This window comes from Clupea harengus, chromosome 7, assembly GCF_900700415.2.
Source record: "Clupea harengus chromosome 7, Ch_v2.0.2, whole genome shotgun sequence".
NCBI lineage: Eukaryota > Metazoa > Chordata > Actinopteri > Clupeiformes > Clupeidae > Clupea > Clupea harengus.
In genome coordinates this window covers 13,939,418-13,952,450 of record NC_045158.1, presented here as the reverse complement: position 1 = coordinate 13,952,450, position 13,033 = coordinate 13,939,418, and the positions used below count along the sequence as shown (strand labels likewise).

Below are 13,033 nucleotides of genomic sequence, written 5' to 3'. Positions count from 1 at the left end.
CATCTCAACAGAATATAGTATAGAATAGGGCATAAAATAACAAACCATCGAACATGCAAAAAAGCAAGCTGATAAAATTGGGTTTTGAGATGAGTTTTAAAAATTGATTCATTTGATTGTAGCTTTGATTCTTTGTCCTCCATCCCCTCAACTGTCTGAGTTCCGAACTGTAAATCCCCAAAAATGCTTGCTTGGTTCTCATGACTCCCAAAGTATATAGACAAGACAAGCAAACAAAGTATGACAGTATACCCCTTCATTTTGTCTGTGTCCTTGTGTCCATAAATCAATCATGAGGTTTTGTCACACAAACTCAAGGATTGTGTCGTCTTTTTCTTTATATGAACCATGCAAAGGGGGTGACATCTTTAATCCAGCCTCTCAAAATTCAGAAATGATAAAGAAACTTCATATAGCACGTCTTGCTTCTTCCGGCACTCTGAGAAGTCTCACGTCGCTGAACTAAAGGAACATTAAATGTTTTGCAACTCATAATTAAAAAAAAAAAAAAAAACGAAGTAATGATTGACAGTAATGATTGGTCTGCTCATTTGACGCATGGATAGACACAATCAAGGAGTGTATCACACTCTTGCAAAACACACTATCAGTAAGATGATCAGGTGACACATCTTCCCATGTGTTCTCTTATATTTGTCACAGTACAAAATGTATAGTACTTCCTGGATTTTCTTTTCACTTGACAACCAAGTTATTGCTTTTTGTTTTGACTGTGAAACCCCAATGTCAAGTCTCATATAGGACTTGACCCTGGACCTCAGCTTGCATTGGCCTCCCATTCCCATCTAAATTCAGCTGATTCAGTCAGATTCAATAAGACTGACTTAAGAATAAATGTCTTGCATTTTCTTTCCAGTGATCACGTGTTAAGCAGATTTTCTGTGAAATGTCACAGGGACCAGATGTGTCTGCCACAGCCTAAGTCTGAGAAGAGACAAGAAAAGATCAAACCGCAACCAGCATTACACCAAAACTACCAGTGCCGTCATATTCTCAGCGATGAGGCAGTGGAAGCTGGTAAACACTTCTGTGCTTCATTCAAAAAGTTAATATGTAAAATGACCTCGTGTGTTGAGCGGTCGAGTAAAATATCCGTTAGGCTACATGAAGTATGTCACATTAGGGCAAAGACGGGAAAATATCTTAATGACACAGATTCAGTTGAACAGCATGAGTTCAAAATGATTTCACGTGGTGTCAATAATTCATCAGTGTGATCACAAAACACAACACTGGCTCCCTTTGCACAAACAGACCAACACTGTAATAAACTTCATAATCTCCTTTGTGTATTTGGTCTGTGTTCTTGGAAGAATGTCAGGGGAATCATACAAGAAAAAGCAGAGAAAAAGGGGAGCACCCGCATATGCATCAAACAGAGCAATCAAAACTACATGGTGAAAATACATTAGAATACATATAGTACATATATCTTTGTTCATAGTTATTTAGACTGTGGACTAATGATGAGCTACAAAAGGACAAAAACACCAGTTGGATGAACCAGACAATTGCAAGAATAGTCTTTTATTGTATATTTGATCCCATGTCAATTCCTTTTGCTTGCTTTTAAGTAAATTCAACTGGAGCCATTGTAGAGAGTTGTAGTACTTTGTACTAATATTGAAATCACGTTCCCACTTGAAGTCCCTTTCCTTGAAGCTGCTGCGTACACTTAATTCCTACGAGTAGAAAGAGCCATGAAAGAAAGGACGCTTCATCTAAACATCCACTACTTTAGCCTCGGTGAGTCAACACCACACTGTCAGATTCCATGTTGATGTACCAGGTCTGTGGCACCAAACCGCAAAACAAAGCTTGGGAAACATAGCTAAAAATAACAGAGTAAGACTTTAAAATTACTTTTACAGTATAGTGTGAGGAAAGGGAGAAAAAAATAATTCTGAAAGCAGGACAAAACCCAAACGCTTTGTTCATTTTCCTACACATGAGCACGTCAACAAGCCTAGCTGACACAGGTCCCTAGGGGAAGCAGGTACTTGAGGCTGATTTGGCAGGGGGTGGTCAGGGTTAGTAGGTAGTAGCGGGTGGGTCTCAGAACTCCTCCTCTGCGTTGCGGGAGCGCAGTTCCTTGAGCTGCCTGAGCCGCTCGATGCATTCCTTTACGCTGCGTTCTCCGTGGACCTTGTTGTCACGCGTGCGCACGTTCACGGTGTCGCTGGTCCTTTCCTTCTCTCCTACCACTAGTCACAAAACAGAGTAAAGTCAAGGTCAAAGGGATAGCTTTCAATTTTCTCAGAAAGGTCTAACTAAAAGACATAAACTCCAGCTGGACTAAGGGAGAATTGGCCTGAACTCCCCCTGGAGCAAGCACAATGGCGACAGGGGAAAGGAAAAACTCCCTGTTAACAGGAAGAAACCTTGAGCACAACCTCAGCTCATAAGGGGGGGCCCTCTGCTTGGACCCGCCCGGGTAGAGAGGTAGAGATAGAAGGGGGGGCTGGTGGCAGATTAATTCAACAGTAAGATGGTGTTCTGTAGCCAAACCCAGAACCAGACCACCTTCAAAAGGCGAGCGGCCTTGAGCCTCACAGCAGAGGCCGTAGCAGTGGAGGTGGTATTGTCTGGCAGCCTGCAGCCGCACTCACCAAGGATGAAGTTGTACTGGGCTAGCTGAGCATTCCGGATTTTTTTGTTGAGGGTGCAGCCAGGGTCCACATCCACGTCCGCCATGAGGCCCACGCTGTGGAACTCTTGCCGAACCTGGAGGTGTGTGAAAGACACACACACACGTGAGCAAGGGAATGTTCTCAAAATGATAACCATGTGTAGTGCCAACTGAAAAAAAGGCACACACAAAAATGTGGGTGGAAGTGGTGCTAATTAACAAAAGCAACACAGGTGCAAGTCCACAAAACAGACCGACCTTTTCAGCGTATTCCTCACAAGTGGGTCCTACAGGTACGACCATCACCTGCCGTGGAGACAGCCACAGAGGCCTAGAGGGGGCAAGGAGCAATTCATTTTAAAAACTGGCAGGTTGTTGCCTCTGTTTCTTTCCCATGGCACACACACACACACACACACACACACACACACACACACACACACACACTGGATGAACCCGCAGCACAGAGAGACGCAAGGGAACTTTTCAAGGGAAAATTCTAATTCTACAAAAACACAGTGAAGACCTGGTAGACATCTTAATCAAATGGACAGCTGTTATTTAACACTTACCATTTCCCGCCGTAGTTTTCAGTCAGGATAGCCATCATTCTCTCCACCGAGCCCAGGATGGCTCTGTGGATGATCACTGGCCTCTTCTTGTCATCACCATCATGGCTACAAGAGAAACCATACACATTAAAAACAACTGTAAAACATCTGTTTCCAATACTGACCACATGGTGTCACTAAAACGTCACAAACAACACATCCACCACGATGCCTGTGGCTGGTGACTTTGGCTACTGCGATGATATGATTCACAGTGCCAGAAATGTGTGTGGCATTAACCTTGGAAACATGGTTAAAAAAAATCTTTCAGGTGTAAAAAAAAAAAAGAAAGAAAAGTGAGGGAAAAAAAAGTCTCCTTGGGGATTAACAGGCTGAGATCCAAAAACAGAGGTGTGTGGGCAGACAAGTAAGCCTTTGAGAGCACACAAACATGAAATTTCCACTTGACTCAAACCCAACAAATATTTGAAAAATAAACCTGTCCAAACAACAGCATGGGCAGCTGGGGCCTGTCGGGTTCAGACAGACATCTCAAACCGCCATCTCAAAGGGTCGGCCTCTCTCAGACAGCAAGATGTACCTGACAAAGGAGAGATTGAAGCGGATGGGCAACTGGAAATCCAACTGGATGGTGGCACACTGGTGGTACCTGCCGATGGCATCCTTGATCTCAATGTCAATCTGCAGGGGAGATGAATTGGCGCCCAGAGAGAGATTAATTGCTTCGTGCAGTTGTTAGGGTAAATATAAAAACAGTCTGTATGTTCATTAGCAAAGGCGGATGTTCCCTTCATACCTTTGGCCCATAGAAAGCTCCGTCCCCTGGGTTCAAGACCCACTTCTCTCCAAATTCATTCAGACTGTTTTCCAGTTGCTACAAAAACAAACAAACAGACAAATAAATAAATAAAAATAACTTATATATATATATATATATATATATATATATAGAAAGAAAAAAATGACTTTGATCTGTGAATGGCTTTTCAAGTGCTTGGGATTAGCGGACCTTTAGTCAGCCACATTTCAAACGTACATCTGTGAGTAAATCTGTGAACTGTGTTACTGTCACCTTTAAGAGGATTTTCTGTTAAATGTCACCTGTACATTTCCCCCCCACCTGACATCTGATTTAGGTAGGGCAGGCATTTGAGAGAGTGACAGACAGAAAGGAGGAGAAGGAGGAGGAAGAGGAGGAGAGATAGAACATGACAGGCGCCAGAGAGCTAAAGCTAGAGCAGGAATGACTGACAGGCCTGGTCTACCTTTTCTGCCTGGTCCCAGACCTCCACCTCTCCCAGGAACTTCTCCGGTCGGGTGGAGAGGTTCAGCTTGAACGTGAAGCCGAACACTTCATAGACGGTGCGCAGGAAGTCAAGGCAACCCTTGATCTCGCTCTCAATCTGAGGGAGAATAAAGAAATGTGCCATGCGTTCACAAATAAACATCAACAACAAGCTATGTAGCATTGATTTCACGTTGACGACTCTTAAAACAACTGAAGAATGAATTTAATTGTTTGTCCATTTTTTTATACCAAAGTGTCATTTTTTATCCTATCTTTTTTTTTTTTTTTTTTTTAAAGGTACCTAGTCTTCCTGGGCTGAATAGTTCTGTAATGGGAACATGGCTTTAATATTTTGGTAGTGGTAGGATATCTAATGGAGGCAAGGCTGACTTTCTGTCTGAACCCAGCCCATCACGCTATATAATTTCTGTGTTTGAATAAACACTATGAGCTCGGCCCACACACGTACACACAGTAGATGTCTGACCTCAAAGGACTACAAAGCACCTAAAAGAAATCATACAGGCATTATATTGTAACTTTACCAATAATAACGTACAGTTGTAATTTTACAGTTAAACCGTAAAGACGGCCCTGGAGCCTAATGTGTCATAGGGTTTGATGAGGGTCAACTGGAGGGTTTTCTTCTTGGTTCTCCGTCACTGATAGCCCCCTCTGGACAGCACGTCACCGCTCACCTGGTCCATGGTGCAGAAGATGTGGGCGTCGTCCTGCTGGAAGCGGCGCACGCGGGTCAGCCCCGTCAGCGCCCCCGACAGCTCGTTGCGGTGCAGGACGCCAAAGTCCGCCATGCGCAGAGGCAGCTCCCTCCAAGAGCGTGGCCGGTGGTCGAACATCAAACTGTGTGTGAGGATGGGGTGTTTAATACATCGCTAGTCTACAGCTGTAGAGACTCCAGGGTTGACAGAACCTTGACTGGTACCTTGGGTAAGTGCCAATCCCTATTATTAAGGACAAACTTGTCAATTAGCTAATTGCACCTGGTGGCTGCAGCCAAGTGAGAGCACTAACAAATTACTTCATTAGTAAATCATTACTAAATCAGCGTAATCGACTCGGCGACTGTTGGTTTAAGGCTGTAAATAGAAGAGGCTGCTGGCGCTGCTCCAGAGTTAGTTCTGAAGGGTTAAATGCCTTACCAGTGGCCTGGGCAGTTCATGGGCTTTAGAGCGAAGGTCTCCTTCTCCGACTCGAAGGAGAACATGTTGTCGCTGTAGTGCTGCCAGTGGCCGGAGGTCTGCCACAGCTTGCTGTTGTAGATGTTTGGGGTGATCACTTCCTGGAAACCCCGCTTCCTGTATTCACTCTGATGGGTAGATCAGGAAAAAAAATTAAAAGTTGACGACCAGTACGACTTTTACACCACATATAACGTTCACCACACAAATTTATGGGAGGCAGCGGAGTGCACAGTCATTTTAAAGGAAGGACACAAGAGCTGTTCCTAGGCCTGTGTGGACCAAGGCACTCACCCTGATGAACTGCATGAGAGCATTGTAGATGTACGCCCCTTTGGGCAGGAAGAAACAGCTGCCAGGGCTCAGGTCGTGGAAGAAGAACAATTCCTGCTCCTGTGTAAGTGAGATGAGGGAGAAGGAGAGAGAAAGAGAAAAAGAAAGTGACAGAGAAAGAAATAAGATAGAGAGGAGAGAGAGAGAGAGAGAGGAGAGAGGGCGAGGGAAGAGGGATGTCAGATTAGTGGTCCCCCCATCTCTATAGTGACAAAGCGCTCCCCGGGCGCCCATCAGCGGTGCGGCCAGGCAGATGGCACATTAAGGAGGCAGACATCTGCATGCTTTATGGAGGCACCGGCAGGCCTCCGCAGCAACGTGACGCCCGCCGCGCCACGCCACACGACACGTTGCGGCATCACTGACAACCGGGCGGACGGGGCGACCGGGATCGCCCGTCGCCGCAGTGCTGACAGCTGGCGCACACGCCCATTATCGCATCTACAGGTCCCCGTGTCCTCTGCTGTGCCGTGAGCCATGTGTCTCTCTGCCTCCACACCCAGGTCATATCCTCCATTACGAACACACGAACACAAACACACACACACACACTATTTACCCCTTACTTAGGCTTACAGGCTAATAGACACACACACACACACACTACTTTATTGGATGCTACTGTAAGTGCCCCATCAATCACTTGATAAGTAACGTCTTGAATGAGTTTTTTTTTTTTTTTTTTTTTTTAATCCTTCTTTCATTAGTGGTAAGCTTTTAATATGTGCTTCTTTATGAGAGTGTTTCCAGATGTTCACTTCTAATAAAAAAAAATAGAGGCAAACACATTCTGGATGATTCAGGATAACGACGGCACACCCTAAACTACGCCTGGTTTACGATGATGACACCAAGGCTCTAAGAAAGACGCTCCACGTGCACAGTCCAAAGCTTATGACGATCTTTTGCTCGCATCCCTCACGAGAAGTCATCGGACAGGTCGCGCCACCCTTTGCGCGTTTGTTTTCAGTACGTACTCGGCCCAGTTTGCGGTGGTCTCGGTTCTTGGCCTCCTCCTGGAACTTCTCCCACTCCTTCAGCATCTTGGGGTCAGGGAAGGAGATGCCGTAGATCCGCTGCAGACTCTCCATGTCCGCCTTCCCCTCCCAGTAGGTGGAAGAATTCTGCGAGGGTTAAACAAAAATGCTTTGCTTTACAAACATAACCATACATTAAGTGTGTGTTAATCTTAAAATGTCTCCCAGATGGATAACCTGTAAGCTAAACTAACAGCAATGTCTACTTCTTCCACTTCTCCTGTCTTCATGAAATCAGCTTAGTTCAAATTTTGATTTATCAAGGCAACATGTGCTATGTACCTTATGGATCTTTAAGGCCTTGATCTTTCCAGTATGTCTCACATGAGGACCTCTACAGAGGTCAATCAAAGGACCACACCTAGAGAAAGGGTTTGAGAAGTCAAAACACAGGCGAGAGAAGAAGCGTGTCTGCTGGATATGTAAAACAGACTTATATTAAATACAAAGCAGTACAAGAGAACAGTATGTAGCAGTCCATCAAACCTGTACACAGTGGTGGTTGGAGTGGTCACCTTCTCGTTCAAGATCCTGCACTTAAACTTGTTGTACTGTAGGGAGAGGAAGAGGAAGAGGAAGAGGGAGAGTGAGTGGTGGGTTGCAGCGACAGAGAGGAAGCAGAAAAGAAAAAAAAAATCAAATGTCAATTTCTCTGCTTTGAAAGCCTTCAGAATATGCCATCTTTTCAGGGCTAGATAGATATGGTATTTTTTTTCCCCCATGCGAACGGCGGGAGAGCTACCTTGAACATTTCCAGGAGAGTCTCCTTCTTTATCTCCAGCCTCTCAAAGGGCTGCTTCTCCTTGATGATTTTCTTACACAGGTTCTCCAGACCGGGAAAGTCATTACTCGACACCCCTCTGCCAGACAGAAAAAAGCGAGAGAGCGAGAGAGCGAGCAGAAAGGGAGATGGAAGGGGAGATGGGACAAACTTTACCAACTTCAAACCTCAAAAAAGATACACCTTCATTAATAAACATGAGCTCTAAGACCCTAAAGTGCGAAGTTGAACAGATAGTAAGAGAGAATAGTGTGGAGAATATGTTACTAATTAAAAAGCGTTCCAGCACTGCCCACCAAGTGCACATGCAATAAGCTCGGCAACCTGTTCCTCGGCCGACAGATGGAAACCACAAACAAGGTGCTATCTGACAGCAGAGGTATCTCGCAGGATACAATTACCATAAAATGACTATCATTGGGGGGGGAGTTGCCGTTGCTAATAGTCACCTACACTAATTTCCACGAAATTACGCCGGAGGAAATGCAGGAGTCACCGAAAAGGTCAAGTTAAATTGTTTACCGGTCCATTTTCTCTGCCTACAGTCTTCTGAATGTGCTAACTGTGGAGTCTTTGTTATGGTAATTATCTGGAGGACATTCATTTCCCACCATGGATGTATCTAGTCTTCAAAATGTGACCTTTTCCTCAAAGCCCACAGAACACTTTTTGAAACTGACTTACTTTTTATGCCCTGCCAAATTAACGTTGAGATAAATCAGAACAATAATGAAAAATACACAATAAGCCTGATAAAGTAAAAAGTTGGAAGATCACTTGATGAACTGCAGGTTCAGACTATGAATTTGCTTTTCACTTATGGCACAGTATTATATATATGCTTTTACTCTGTCTTCATCTAGCAAATAGCCTAGGATATGTGGTCTGAAAATCATCGACTCACTCATTGTCAAGGAACATGTCGTAGTAGAAGCCGTTGTCGATGGGCGGCCCGTAGCACAGGCAGCCACCGTACACCTTCTCCATGGCCTCGCCCATGATGTGGGCACTGGAGTGCCAGTACACCTGAGGGGGCAAACAGCTGAGTTCAACAAACGGGCACATTTCGCCACAGAGTGTGTAAACACACAGACTGGGAGTACTGGGTCATTACTACAGGCACTGTTCTCATCATAACACTGGGTCATAATTTCAGGCGTTCGTCCTTTGGTGAAACTGCTATGCATGGCAGCATGGTCAAATGTTTGGTCGATAAACAGGTTAAAATGGATTGCCTTCATTTTCATTCATCCCCTTCCACACACACACACACACACACACACACACAGATGTTTTTCCACACTCTGGTCTGATTACATATTGACATTCACAAGAATAAGCAGAAATGTTTGCTATTAAGTAGGTTATGTTAATTTAGAATAAAAAAAATATTTTTCAGTTTTTCACAGTTGAATTGTAGTTCAATGCCACCTTTTACTGCAATAAGAATTTCTAAATATGCCAAGTCTGGGATAGTCTTAATTGCGGTTATCTTTTTTTAGGTCTCAGTTACTGTTAAAAGCACAAAATAATAAAGAGTTCAAAGATGGAGAGTTCATCTAAAAGCATTTTATCTTTATTAAGATCTACATTGGGTATACAAATGCTCTTATTACGCTACAGTAAATTATCCTTAAGCAGTAGAACAAGTTTTGGGTGACCTCCAAACAGGCCACAACTGCAGCACATATCTTACAAATGTGTGCATAGAAATGTCTGACTCACTTCGTAAATACAGCAAGGAGGTAATACGAGACAATAGTGAGTAGTTATTGGCCAAAACAAACTAAGAGGTCAAAAGCGGGGTTTAAGCCCTACATACATTTTACAGATAACATGTACACCCATGTTTTCCAGCCAATGAAAGTGGGCCTTCTAGTGTAGCCAATTCTCTCACACCTCTCCATTTAACCATATGGGTGAGCAAAAAGAACTTCACTGCAAGGGATTACATCTATCTCTATCTGTCCATCCATCATGACATGTAAAACATCAATCTCTATCTGTCCATCCATCATGACATATAAAACAGGTAAAACACCCTGTGCTGTAAATAACTTACAGCTTGAGCTTCTTCATCGTCAAACTTGAGGAGCTGCAGGCTGCAGTCCTGCTCTAAGGCTCTGTCCAGGTCCCACACATTGCCGTTCACTTTAGCAATCACAGTGCTATCAGCAAGGCCTTGGCTGTTTAGTGGGAGACCAATAAAAAAAAAAGACAGTTAAGATCACAGGACACATTCAACATGGCTGAGGTTTTGCACTACAGCCAGTAAACATTGAAAACCTCAGAAAGATGAGATACCTATAACTTTGGACCATACCATCAGGCTTTAGAGGATTAGTACCCTATGAAAATCAACTAATTCATGACTACTCATAAGTGAGTAAGTGCCAACGTCATTACGTGCATCTACCATCAGATAGAAAGCAGAAGTCACATATTCAACACTTCAATACCCCTCTACTGTAGCCCTAACCATTGAAGGCGTTTAAACCACTTGCACCAGGCAAAAAGAGTAGCAACAACCAAACCCACTTTGCTTTAAATCTCCTTTGCAGTTGCTGCTATATTCCTAGTTCACTTCAGTACTCTGGACAACACTGGGTTTGGGTTAACACTGGTGAGAAAGTAACCTTATTCTTAACCTGCTTCTTATGAATGCAGATTAACTGTAGGAAGGGGCCACCACCTCACCTAATGCCACAGGCCACTGTGTATGGGGTAGTTTTCCAGGTCTCCCCGTCCACCACCTTCCCGTCGGGGAGGGTTATCTTGATGGGCTTGCTGTCCTTTTCTGCCCGCTCAGCCAAGAGGGTGTCATGCTCAGCCTTCAGCTTGTTATACATGGCCAGGCGATCTTCGATATACTGGGGAGGGGGGTTGAGCTGTGGAGTGGCAGAGAGGGTTCCCAATGGGAGTATTTTGGTATCATGTTTTGCATCATCACAGCCCAATTACCTGAGAGGCACAAAATCTTGGTGATACAGCAAATAGTCATATATATGCTGTGTATCCCACATTCAAACCTGACATTTTCCCCACAAAATGCAATGCTGAACGTCTAATATAGCAACACTATAATGTACTACTACTACTACTACTACTAAGTGAATGGGACACACACAAGAACACAAATCTGCATCTTTATGGGAAAAATCCCTTGGTGTGAATCTTTTATGAGACAATGTTAGTTCGCATACCGACCACTTTGCAGAAAGTAAACAGTCAGGGCAGAATGCCTGTTTGATGGTAGTAGTTGATTTTTGGTACAACTCGGCCACTCACCTCTGCTCTGCATGCAGAATCCCCAGTAGCGCCCTTGCTCTTCTTCTTCCCTCCATCTTTACCTCCTTTCTGTCCAGCAGCACCGCCCTGCCACCACATTCAACAATACCAATAAGGCACACCACACCTGTTTAATTCGTTGTGTGCAAGGTTTCAAGTGCTCCGTGTGTGCGTGCACAGCTCCACCCAGATTACTTTTTATTTACTCAAATACAAACACAACCTGTAGGATAGGCTGCCTAGTGTGACGAATTTGACAGCTGGGTTGGTCGGTGTGACTTTAGATGGCTGTTAACTAGTCGACATAAACGATGCTGACAAATATTTGTCCATTTTGTTTTAGAGAGCAGGCTAACAATAATGTTGTTCCGTTGACCAGCTGTAGCCTAATTGGTGGTTGCATCACATTTTCTTTCGATGGATACTTTACGCACACCAAACCAACCAAACACATACTACACACCTGACAACCACTTGTTACATCTTAACTGCAAAGCAACCAGGTGGTAACCAGAGTAACAATGCGGCAGCACCACGCCACACGCATTGATAGCATGTTTTCAATGAGAAATTTGACGGCTAGCTAACCTCGCCGGCTAGGTTATTTAGCCATCAAATGGACGGAGCATTACCTTCTTCCCTTCCTCAACTTGCAGCGCATTCATCTGCTGAGTAACTTTCTCTTCTTCCATTCTGAAATCACTGATATTAGACAGAAATGTACTAACAGGAGCAAACTTCTGCTAAAATTACAATACAAGACACAACCACCACTCTTGTCTCACCGGCATGTACATATCCCGGATATGATGATGCTTTCGTTTCATCGCCAATGCTGATGCAACACTTCCAGTTAGAGGCGGTCATTACCTGATTGACAGGATTTCTAGCTAATCAGAATAGAATGAGTAGACTTACCGACTGTCGCAGGAGGATGATGCAAGGATCTCTTGCTCTCGTGCTATTTAAACCATATTATATTATATACTCTTGGCTGTTTTGTGTTTGAGTAATTACATTAATTATGTCAGCAAGTAGCACTTTTGAAAGTTAGGCTACACTATATATCTAAGTGTTTGTGTAATAACTGTTGGAATATTATTATTATTATTGCCTACAATTCTTATTTTTAATAATATAATTTTTTTTTGTTGCTTTTTTTATATATATATATTCCAACAGTTATTACACAAACACTAAAGCCCAATTTATGGTTGTCCATTTACGCAGACACGCAGAGGCCTCTCTGTTGTTGCAAACCCTCTCCGAGCACCTCTCCGTGGCCTGACATGCACCTCCCAAATTTTGTCACTCTCTGTCGAAATGACAAGACCCCAGGGCTGTGATTGGTCCAACCCATGCTGTTTACCTTGTGGGTAGTAACATGCTAACATGCTATTAGATATCTGGCTCAGACACCTCGCAAATCCCCTCAGACGTGTTTTTCAGTTTCAATAACGGGGTTTTTACATTGCACTATGTCTATTTCGCGGTAAATAAAAAAAAATCAAGCAAACAACTTTTATATACAAATACGACCATCTACAGAGTTCGGTCTGCCATCTTTTTTTTACTGCTTTGCGACACCCACCAACCGGCGGTAACTATAAAGGTGCCGTTATGCTACGACTGCGTTACTGCATGGTCACGCAGTATGTTGCTTCGAAGGAACCATGGACACTTATAGTTCTCCATCGGTTGGTGGGTGTCGCAAAAAAAAGATGGCGGACCAAACTCTGTAGATGGTCGTATTTGTACATAAAAGTTGTTGGTTTGACTTTTTTTTGCTTACATTTTTTTTAAGTTACCGAGAAATAGACACTGCAATGTAAAAACCCCGTAACTGAAAAATACGTCTGAGGGGATTTGCGAGGTGTCTGAGCCA

At 43.7% G+C, this 13,033-nt stretch overlaps 1 protein-coding gene across 1 annotated transcript; it reads right to left on the bottom strand.

The window, feature by feature from the left end:
- Positions 1–1,532: 1,532 nt before the first annotated feature.
- On the bottom strand, positions 1,533–11,971 carry tars1 (threonyl-tRNA synthetase 1). The gene is made up of 19 exons (XM_012828656.3): positions 11,781–11,971; positions 11,149–11,235; positions 10,558–10,748; positions 9,923–10,046; positions 8,765–8,886; positions 7,822–7,939; positions 7,566–7,630; positions 7,362–7,440; positions 7,020–7,166; positions 6,004–6,102; positions 5,671–5,837; positions 5,209–5,371; positions 4,488–4,625; positions 4,019–4,096; positions 3,803–3,903; positions 3,223–3,327; positions 2,909–2,981; positions 2,631–2,745; positions 1,533–2,225 (listed from the first exon to the last, which is right to left on the bottom strand). The coding sequence occupies exons 1-19, from the start codon at positions 11,838–11,840 to the stop codon at positions 2,077–2,079; spliced, it is 2,181 nt and encodes a 726-aa protein (XP_012684110.1). The 5' UTR covers positions 11,841–11,971; the 3' UTR covers positions 1,533–2,076.
- Between the last annotated feature and the right edge of the window lie 1,062 nt (positions 11,972–13,033).

Bases quoted from the DNA above. Each gene is read 5' to 3' on its own strand.
- tars1 (XM_012828656.3), bottom strand. From the start codon at position 11,840: ATGGAAGAAGAGAAAGTTACTCAGCAGATGAATGCGCTGCAAGTTGAG. The intron at 5,372-5,670 runs GTAAGGCATTTA...CCTCACACACAG, and splicing joins ATGAACTGCCCAGGCCACTG to TTTGATGTTCGACCACCGGC. The intron at 3,904-4,018 runs GTATGAAGGGAA...TCTCCCCTGCAG, and splicing joins GAGCTTTCTATGGGCCAAAG to ATTGACATTGAGATCAAGGA.